The following is a 10,672-nucleotide window of genomic DNA, read 5'->3' as shown; positions in this document are numbered from 1 at the left end:
CTGTTCCCTGGCCACATACAGGCCCCAGAATTATGCTGCTCAGATGCACTGAAATCCCTCTCTGAGTCATTCCAAAAGACCTTTTTGGACATTTTCTTCAATGAACTTGATTTAAGTTTTACCTGGGGTTGACAAACAGTGGTCTATGACAATATAATACTTTTTTTTTATATTTCCTTTAAGTTGTCTTTCTTTGAAGGCTGAATGTTCTGTTTCCTAAAAATCAGAACCTGACTCCTGAATCTAAAACAAAAAATTTCTAATTCTACTCTATCTAACTTAGACTACGGCATATATCCTCTACAGAAATTGATGAAAAAGTAATTGGAATTTCCTTCCTGTCAATATTTGGTTGCAGCCAGGTGGAGAAGACTACTAATATATTTTGCAAAGGCCTGAGAACAATAATATAGACTTCATAATCCATGCTCCTATCACCATGTTTACTTCTATAAATGGGATTAGACTTTTTGCCAGGAAGCAGATTCAGAGCACAGATGTTACTGAGACAAACAGACATGGAAAATGGTAATTATCCAAAATGCATTATTCCATTACAGCATTTCACATGAAGTACTAAAGATTTGAGTAAATAGTAGTGAACATCCTTTTGAGGAATATTGAACATTCAGTTTTCACTTTTATGACATATTTCTCATCTGAGATGTATACATCTCATCAAATAATAGGTTTGATTATATGATTTCCTGTCCAAGCATCAGGTTGTATAATTCTGTATGATTAATATTTAAAAGGAAAGTTGAGGGGGAAATCCTGACTAGTTTTGTGAGATAGATTCAGAATTTAGTGGGAGGGAGAGCCTGGGACTAAGGCCTAGAAATAATAAAGGATTTTTGTTCCTCTGGAAATAGAGGAAGTTGACACATGATAAAGTTCATCAACTGAGTTAAAAGAATACATTTTCACAGTAGTGAAAATCCTAATGCCCAAACACATTCCCTACTTTCTAGAAACTGATTTAAAATTGTAGGAATCAAGATCCTCCTTTTAAAATTATTTAGTGTCAGATTTTACATTTAGGAATGACTGTGCCAGTATTGACAAAATTTTTTAAAAGTACATTTTTGGCGTAATCAAAAAAAAAAAAAAAAAAAAAAAAAGAACCCACTAGTGAGAATCCAGACTATGGAAAAGACAAGAGTTCAACTTTTGCAAATCTAACTCAAGCAAAGCCCAGTATCTTCGACCCGTAAGGGCAATTCTGCAAAATATGCTTCCCCTACAAAAAATGAATTGGATGCATCTGAAAAGCACCTTCTGATCTCTGCTTCACTGAACATTTGATACAAACTTCTCTGGGAGGTTTATTCCATGAAGAGAGTGTGTGAGGGGAAAACATGGTCCTGAGCTCTAAAAAGTTAAAAGGTTAAAAAATAACCCTTCTTTCTCCATCCATCCTTAGAATTGCACTTTCCAGTAGCCTAGTTTCTCTTTCCTGGTAGATCTAATCCTAATTAAAAATAAATTACATGCTGTATAGAACTTGAAATGGAAAAGATAATCCTATTACATATGAGAATATATCCTGATTCTTTCCCCCTCTAAACTGTGGGAGATATCAGATCAAGCTGAGCCACCCATTGTCGAGTCTTTGAAAACTTTCCTATAGATCTAATCCATCACGTGACACCCATGTCAATCTCGCTGTCTGCACGCGAGTTTCACAATGCTGGTATTAGGCTGAGTCAGAGAAATCCAGCTTTTCTGAGCCCACAACATTTGCATTCCGAGAAAATGCCAACCATTGTGGGCCATGTTTGTTCTCATGATTGCACAGACAGTTGTCTGCTAAGTTGCTAAGATAAAGAGAAAGGGGCTCCTTTGAGGCTGCCCAAGCCTTTTGGTATGATAACAAGGCGATTTGAGCAGCTTTTGTAGAGCCAGATCAACGCCGGGCGAACTTTTTTTTTTTTTTTTTAACCCTGCTCCTTCCTCTTCGGGGATTTGATCTGGGCGCTGATGCGCTATTTTAAATCCCATTTCCATAATCTGACTGCTACAGCCGGCAGGGCTGGAGAATACTGGCAATCCGCAGGCACCCGAGCTCACTTCGCTCGCGTGCCATCACACCTCTCGTGGTAATTACTTTTAAAAGGGATCTTAAGCACTCATTACAGACCTGGGCTGGGGGTGGGAGAGGTGGGAGGGGGCTTCTTGGCACTGCTCCGGTGGCTGCTGCTTCCATAGCGATGAAAGACCTGACAGGGTAGAAAATGAAAGAGGAAGCCCGCTACCTACATTTATTATTTCCTTCCTCGTCTCTTTCCCTCAAGCTCTTCCCTCCTTCATCTATCAGCCCTTCTTTATCTCTTTCCCTTTCTCTCTCATTGTCAGCCTGACCTTCCGCCTCATAAGCAAATCAAACGCATCCAGTCTTTAAAACTGCGTAACCCAAGCCCTGAGACCCATGACTCCCAAAGAGAAAGTAGCTTGACTTTGGAACAGGATGTTCCAATTCTCTAAGGTAGAGAAAGAACACAAAAATAAACAGCGATACGCAATTTCCCCCGGGTCTTTTATGTTTAGGATGTAATAGGTTGGTGTAATAGGTTGTTTCCCATCCAAAACCCGTGGACACACACTGACAACGTGGGGAGGTTTTCCGAGAGGAGAACTGAGCAACTAGAAATGTTGCTTATCGCTCAAAAGAATTCATGCCGCTACCAGCTGAGATTTGGGCAGATGTTAATACTCAGGGTAGCAGCTGGAGTCACCTTTCCGCGATTCAATGACAGATAAGATTTTGGCACGGAGCATTCAGTTCACATCTTCCTCGACTTCTCTTGGCAGTAAAGCTCTCTAGGTGCCTGACATTTTCCTTGTCACCTCTGGCAACAAATTCGCTGTCCGCAGGGGTTGAGTTCTGAACTGATAGTAGTCGGTGGCTTTCGAGAAAGGGGGAAGGGTGGGTTGTGGAAACGTAGTGGGTGTCTAGGGTAGGAACTGGATTAGTGAAAGTTTCTCTCCAGAACCTAAAGAGGGTTGAAAGAAAGGCAAAATTACTTTGCCTGCACATAGGATTCCTTCCTAATGGAGAGATAGATGTTACTAGGCAATTGTGGGGAAAGGTGGAAAATAACCACAAGGAGTGGCGTTCATGGAAAGAAGTCACCTAATTGCCCTGAAGTTTTGGATATATTCCACTGTGTCCCAATTTTCCAGTACTGAAGATAACTTGCCTCATTTTTTTTTTTTTTTAGCAAAAAGGAAGATGAGAAGGGGTAGGTAGGCCTCAGGGCACCAAAGAAAAGTTAAGCAACTTATACTTTATGAGGTTCTCTTTTTCTCTAATTATGGGACTTTTCCAGTTTATTCGAATGTAGATAATTACCATACTGTTCTCTCTCCCCTCTCCCTCTATAGGCTACTTATGGGGGCAACATCTAAGTAAATACAATTATGAAAACCTGGGAAAGTCATTCAGACATTCAAGCCATTCAGATTCTTTATAAAAATCAAGGATTATTAGTTAGCTATTTCAGAATATCAGCTATTCAGTAGAATCTACGTAACAAGTTCGTGAGTCCTATGCTTGTTCTCCCTTTCCTTTGTTTATTTTTTTTTTTGATTGCCTCTAGAGGGATGTGTTTGTAATCAGGCTATAGTCACCTTCAGTCCAGTCACCCTGAACATCAGGAACTTTTTCAAGGAAAAAAAAAGGAAAAGTATCCAATGTATTTCATATGTTAGTAATGTTACTGTATCCCTCTGGATCAAGGAGCAGTAAAACTTAATGATTCACTCTGCTCTGTCTTCTTACTTTTGTAGGCAGATGGTTTAGTCCCCCAAGGTTCGTGCCAGGTTTCAACCTCACGCTGTTATTTTGTTCTTCTGAAACGAGACTAATGTTGCTTCCCAGAGAGGCCCTATTAGGACAAAAAGAAAATCCTCTAACTAGGCGTAACAGGGCATCAGGAGGGATAGGTCTCTAAATGTACTTTAATAGGAGCTGGGCATTGTGTGTGATTCAGCGCCCATCATCGTTTAGTCAAAGAGTTATGGCAGTGATTGGGAATGAATAGAGACACATAATGGATACATGTGGCGTTTGCTCATTATATTCAACTTAGTCCAACTCTGCTGTGGAAACTGTTCAACTTTCTTTCCCTTTCCCTTCTCATACTGAAATAATACAGACATTGGTGCCTCAAATGGGATAGCCTGCCATGCTATTATATTTCTACGGCTAACGAGAGCTTCATAAGCCTTTGATACAGTCTGATCTTTGAAACCTTTCCAAATATCCACAAGCTTATGCTAAATCCTATTTGGACCTTTCCCCCCTCCCTTGCCTGCTAGAGCCCACGGCTTAAAGAAAGCCATTTGGACAGTGACATGAATACTAAAATATCCCAGGAATATTTTTTTGAAAGACAAATCACTTCTCTGATCGCTAGATTTCACGTGAGTAAAGCACAATTAGGAACTCAAATGTGAATAAAATCAATTTCCAGTTATCCTTCCGATTCCCTATTAAGTGGGAGGGGCTAATCAGATCACTATTGACGAGAAGAAGAAAGAAACCAATACCTCAAAAGCCAGGGAAAGTAAATATTGGGAGAGGTCGGTGGGTGTATGCATATGTAAGAACTGTGGTAAATACAAACCAGAGTTAGGGGGGAAAGAAACCAAGATTAGGTAGTAGTGATCTCCAGATCTTGCACTCAAGGCACCTGTTCAGCAGCAGGGTGCTTGAGTGGCACAATTAACAAAACACTCAGCTTATTTTACTCCACGCTCCCAGTGCCAACTCATCCGCGGATTGCTCTCAAAAAATTTTTTGAAAAAGAGTTAAAGAAAACAAAGAAAAGATTCCCTAATTTTCCTTTCTTGTTTTCCTCTCTAAGCCTTTCCACATTAAAGGGATTTTCTGAGAGGCATTCAGGAGAACAGTGTGAAAGGGACGCTTGTCATTGGCTGTAAAGCTCAGACGATTTGCATATCCGCGTCTACTAAAGGCAAGATCTTGCAGCTCGGCTCTGAAGGCGGAGAAGCAGGAGCGGGGCGGGAGGGAGGGTCCGTGGGCATCTCTAGAGCTAGAAGGACTCAGGCTGCAGACCGCACGCTCCATTTCGTAAGAGAATTCGAGCAAAGCATGTTCGCGGAGCCTGACGAGCGAAAGGCTTTAAATTGAGAAATAAAAATATATAGTGACTGCAAGAAGACTTGCCCCTAGCCTTTCAAAAAAGCAAATCGGAGCAGGTGGCATGACTCCTGTCAGGCAAGGGGGCAGCCCCTGCCTTTTTTCTTTGCAGTTTTTCTGCCTTTGCTCGCTAATCTCACTAACTCTGGGCAAAACAGTGAGATATAGCACTTTTGAAGAGGATGTCCCAGGGACAGTTATAGGTACATTGGCTGAAGACATGCATATGAAAGCCTCCGGAGAAATGAGCTTCCGTCTGATGAAGCAGTTCAACAGCTCTCTGATTCGGGTGAGAGAAGCTGACGGACAGCTGACCGTCGGGGAGAACGGTATTGACCGAGAGCAGCTTTGCCGGCAGTCCCCACAGTGTATCCTGGCTTTCGACGTGGTCAGCTTCTCCCAGGAACAGTTCCGGCTGGTGCACGTGGAGGTGGAGGTGAGAGACATCAATGACCACTCGCCCCGCTTCCCCCGCTCCCAGATCCCCGTGGAAGTGTCAGAGAGTGCGGCCGTGGGCACCCGCATCCCCTTAGAGGTAGCGGTGGACGAGGATGTGGGTTCCAACGCCCTCCAGAGCCTGCGCCTGGCCGAGCCACACAGCCCCTTCCGTGTGGAGCTGCAGACGCGGGCGGACGGCGCTAAATGCGCCGACCTGGTGCTACTGCAGGAACTGGACCGTGAGAGCCAAGCTACCTACAGCCTAGAGCTGGTGGCCCAGGACGGGGGACGCCCTCCCCGCTCGGCCACAGCAGCCCTCAGCGTTAGGGTGCTGGATGCCAATGACCACAGCCCAGCCTTCCCGCAGGGCGCTGTCACCGAGGTGGAGCTGGCGGAGGACGCGCCCGTGGGCTCCCTGCTACTCGACCTAGACGCCGCAGACCCGGACGAGGGGCCCAACGGGGATGTAGTGTTCTCCTTTGGTAGCCGGACCCCACCCGAGGCTCGGCGCCTCTTCCGCTTGGACCCGCGCTCAGGCCGCCTCACTCTAGCTGGACCTGTGGATTATGAGCGGAAGGAGACCTACGAATTGGACGTGAGGGCTCAAGATAGAGGCCCAGGGCCCCGCTCTGCCACCTGCAAGGTCATTGTGCGCATCCGCGACGTGAATGACAACGCGCCAGACATCTCCATCACCCCTCTGGCGGTGGCCACGGCCGCGGTGCACGACCCCCCTGGCTCACACACGGCTGCCTCCTTCGCAGCCCCAGCCTCGGCCTCCTCTGCTGGGCCCGGAGGATCGGAGTCTGGGGTAGCCTCGATTATCCCGGAGGGGGCGGCGCGAGAGAGCCTCGTGGCACTGGTCAGCACCTCGGACAGGGACTCGGGAGCTAATGGGCAGGTGCGATGCGCCCTCTATGGACACGAGCACTTCCGACTGCAGCCGGCCTACGCGGGCAGCTACCTGGTGGTGACGGCGGCGCCCCTGGACCGCGAGCGCATCTCCGAGTACAACCTGACCCTGGTGGCCGAGGACCGCGGCTCCCCTCCGCTGCGCACTGTGAGGCCCTACACGGTGCGCGTGGGAGACGAGAACGACAACGCTCCGCTCTTCTCCCGCCCTGTCTATGAGGTGTCCGTGCGAGAGAATAATCCCCCGGGCGCTTACCTAGCCACCGTAGCAGCCCGAGACCCGGACCTGGGCCGCAACGGCAAGGTGACCTATCGGTTATTAGAGGCCGAAGTGGGTCGGGGTGGGGAGGCCGTGTCCACTTATGTGTCAGTGGATCCCTCCACAGGGGCTATCTACGCGCTGAGGAGCTTCGACTACGAGGTGTTGCGCCAGCTGGACGTGCGTATCCAGGCCAGTGACGGCGGCTCCCCGCAGCTCTCCAGCACCGCGCTAGTGCAAGTGAGGGTTCTGGACCAGAACGACCACGCACCAGTCCTTGTTCATCCCACGCCGGCCAATGGCTCCCTGGAAGTCGCTGTGCCGGGGCGCACAGCCCGAGACACTGCTGTGGCGCGCGTGCAGGCCCGGGACGCCGACGAGGGGCCCAACGGAGAGCTGACCTTCTCCCTGTTGCAACAGGAACCACGAGAGGCTTTCTCCATAAGCCGCCGGTCAGGGGAGATAGTGCTCACTGGGGATCTGTCCCAGGACCCTCCGGGCCGCGTGTTCCGGGGTCTGTTAACAGTATCGGACTCTGGTCACCCTCCCCTTTCCACCACCGCCACTGTTAGCTTCGTGGTGACGGCGGGAGGTGGGACTGGGTCGTCCCTGCCAGCAGCAGCTGGAGGCCCCGAGCGCTCCCGTCCCCCAGGATCCAGACTCGGTGGCACGGGGTCAATGCAATGGGACACCCCGCTTATCGTGATCATTGTGTTGGCGGGGAGCTGCACACTCCTGCTGGCTGCCATCATCACCATCGCCACCACCTGTAACCGCCGCAAAAAGGAAGTGCGCAAGGGTGGGCCGCGCAGGGAGGAGAGGCCTGGCAGTGCCAGCGGGGGACCTTCGTCCCCGAGCTCCCCGGAGGACCGAAGTCTCGGACCCAACTCTCGGCCCAACATGTTCGACGTGCTTGCTTTCCCCACGGGCAGCAGCAGCAACAAAGCGCCCTTCGGAGGCTCCACAGCGGAAAGCTCCCAGACTGTGGTCGCTGCCACTGAAGTTCCAGGGACCGAGGGCGGCGGCGGGGCCAGGGAAAATGCCTGTCATTACGAAGGACAGAAGCGGCTCCGGGGCGCACATGCTGAGGTTAGGCATTCGGGTACTTGCCTGTAAGGCTTCTGGTGAGGGAGGATTGGGGAGAGGAGAGGTGGTAAAAGGAGGTAGGAATGGGGTGGCTGTAGCTGTTAAGAAATGCCTGAATCTTTTCATTTCTTTCTAAACCCTTTCGACCCTTTTTCCCCCCTCTAGCCCTACAACAACTCCCCTGGTTATGGAAAGGAACCGGCGCCTCCTGTGGCCATTTGGAAAGGTCACTCTTTCAATACTATATCTGGTCGGGAAGCCGAGAAATTCAGCGGCAAAGATAGTGGCAAGGGCGATAGTGATTTCAATGACAGCGATTCTGACATCAGTGGAGACGCCCTGAAAAAGGATCTCATCAACCACATGCAGAGTGGTAAGATTCCGTATGATTTTCGTTGCCACAGGGGGCTTCTCAAAACTCATACTGGGTGTTTTTCTTTTTTAAACCTCTTCTTTTTTCCTTTCTTTTCCTCCTTTTTCTTAAAAGAAAGTATTCGTTGGATCATAGCTTGAGAGCTGAGAGAAAAACCATTAGAGATGTACATTCAAAGGCAATTTGGGCCAATTCCTTCAATTTACAGGGGATGAGGTGATTTTCACAGGTCACACAGGAAGTTGCCGAGCTAGGATTTGAACCCAAGCCTTATGACTACAAATATGATACTCTTGCATTCCCTACGTGTCTTGACCACAAATTATCATCTTAAAATTAATTTTTGAAAGGAGGTATTCAAAAATTAATTAGTCATTCTTTTAGTAGGAAGATTATGGTTAGTCTCTCAGCATAGATTTCTCTAACAACTGGGGAAAATCTATTGATGGCCTCTAGTTTTAAAGCTCCCTTTGAAAGGTACAGGAGAGATTCATAATATTGTTATTTAATGAAAATATCTTTAATCACTCTCAAAATGTTTCAAGTCACATTTTAAATATACTCAAGAAATAAATGAATCAGCAAGTATTTTTAAGTGCCTACTATGGTCCAGGCACTATTTGGTGGGATAGAACTACCGGAAAAAAAAAAAAAAAAAAAAGGAAGGAAGACATTCTAATGAGACTTACAATAAATAAGTGTAAAACTACATGCAGAAAGATATGAAATAAACAAATGCAAATATATACAAAGACATTAAATATAATATATTCGGGGCAGGACACCAGCAATTGGTTGGGGGAAGGAGGTGGAGATCAGGGAAATCTGCTTCATGTACAAAATAGTGCCTGAGTTATGATCTTAAAGGAAGAGAGGAGGAAATATATTCCAGGAAAGGAGGGGGTGGAATGCCGTTGTAAAGGGACAGAGATAGAAGAGGGTGTAGCTAAGTGAAGAACAGAGTGGAAAGTGTGTATATTTAATTAGTCTGAAAAGAGATGGAGATCCATCTTAAGATTTGAAGATATAAACAAAGAAATTTACATTTGATCCTAGAAGCAAAAGGAGTCACTGTAGTGATTTGAATAGGGTAGTCATATGATCAAGTCTGCTTAAATAATATTTCTTTGATAGTGTGTAGGAGTGAAGAAATATAGGTGTGTATGTATAACTATAATCTTCATATTTTCTTTTTTTGTTTTTGTTTTTTTTTTTCTCTAGGATTATGGGCTTGTACCGCTGAGTGTAAGATCCTAGGCCACTCAGACCGATGCTGGAGCCCATCCTGTGGTCGAACCAATGCTCACCCTTCCCCTCATCCATCAGCTCAGCTATCAACCTTCTGTAAGAGTACCTCCCTGCCTAGGGATCCTCTTCGACGGGACAACTATTACCAGGCTCAGCTACCTAAGACAGTAGGGTTACAGAGTGTCTATGAAAAAGTATTGCACAGAGACTATGACAGGACAATCACTTTGCTTTCCCCACCCCGCCCAGGGAGACTCCCAGACCTGCAAGAAATTGGAGTACCCCTCTACCAACCCCCTCCTGCTAGGTACCTGCCCCCTCAGTCAGGGACCAATGACAATGTTTAACCCCACACTGCATGTATTCACACATATACAGGTCACTCCAAAAGCCCCTAAGTTATTGGCTGGTTTCAGTGTTGTATATATAAATATGCAAGATGTGCCTTAAAATGAAGTTGTTGGAAAATATTTCCAATCACGTCAGTACTGTTTGGTATTTGCAAACAAAAAAAAAATGTAGTTAATGTAATTTTTATGAAATGTGCAGTATTTAATTTTTTTTTACCATGCTTTAGATTTTAGTTCCCTTGCAGCTTGTCATTTTCTTAGTGTTTTTAACCTGTACATTGTGTAATGTAATGTTTGTACATAATGAAATTTTGTTCTATTTTTATATAATAAAAGCTAAAACTGGAAGTTATTGCCAAAGGAACTGTCTGTAAGACACAAAAATCTCAATATGTTAGAATCACTTACTAGAACTTTTATCTTTCACCTTAAACAGCCTAGTGTTTGTGAAGTTTGCCTTGCCAACTGTGACTTGTATATCTTGAGTCTGTGGTAGATTTCAAGTTCAATGTTATTTAATTACATTTGGTTTTCTGTAAACCGTGTCACTTATAAGCACACTAATAAAGGATTTGTCATGTGTTTAAGGACTTTCTTTTGAATTTGAGTTTAAGTTCATGGTTCTAAGTTAAATTCTTCAAATGTAAAGGGCCCCAAAAGTCTAGTCCAATCCCCTCATTTTATGTTGAGCAAACTGAGGTCTAGAGCAGGTAAGTCACCTCCTCAAAGGCATACAAGTAGTAAATAGCAGATTCAAGATTTTAACCTAGATTCTTTTGGCTCCAGATTCAACACTCTTTCAAAAATACCATACTGTCTCCCAGTTTCCTGTATTTTGGTAT

General features: G+C 45.8%; 1 protein-coding gene across 1 annotated transcript; it reads left to right on the top strand.

Annotated features, from left to right (window-relative positions):
- The first annotated feature begins 5,010 nt into the window (after positions 1-5,010).
- Positions 5,011-10,412, top strand: PCDH8 (protocadherin 8). The gene is made up of 3 exons (XM_031958452.1): positions 5,011-7,862; positions 8,025-8,232; positions 9,454-10,412. The coding sequence occupies exons 1-3, from the start codon at positions 5,229-5,231 to the stop codon at positions 9,825-9,827; spliced, it is 3,216 nt and encodes a 1,071-aa protein (XP_031814312.1). The 5' UTR covers positions 5,011-5,228; the 3' UTR covers positions 9,828-10,412.
- Positions 10,413-10,672: the final 260 nt, after the last annotated feature.

This window comes from Sarcophilus harrisii, chromosome 3 (genome assembly GCF_902635505.1).
Source record: "Sarcophilus harrisii chromosome 3, mSarHar1.11, whole genome shotgun sequence".
Taxonomy (NCBI): domain Eukaryota; kingdom Metazoa; phylum Chordata; class Mammalia; order Dasyuromorphia; family Dasyuridae; genus Sarcophilus; species Sarcophilus harrisii.
The sequence above is the reverse complement of the archived record's forward strand: the minus strand, read 5'-3'. Positions and strand labels throughout refer to the sequence as shown.

Excerpts from the sequence above, each read along its gene's own strand:
- PCDH8 (XM_031958452.1), top strand. The coding sequence starts at position 5,229 with ATGACTCCTGTCAGGCAAGGGGGCAGCCCCTGCCTTTTTTCTTTGCAG. Across the intron at positions 7,863-8,024 it reads TCCGGGGCGCACATGCTGAG|CCCTACAACAACTCCCCTGG; the intron begins GTTAGGCATTCG and ends TCCCCCCTCTAG. Across the intron at positions 8,233-9,453 it reads CATCAACCACATGCAGAGTG|GATTATGGGCTTGTACCGCT; the intron begins GTAAGATTCCGT and ends TTTTTTCTCTAG.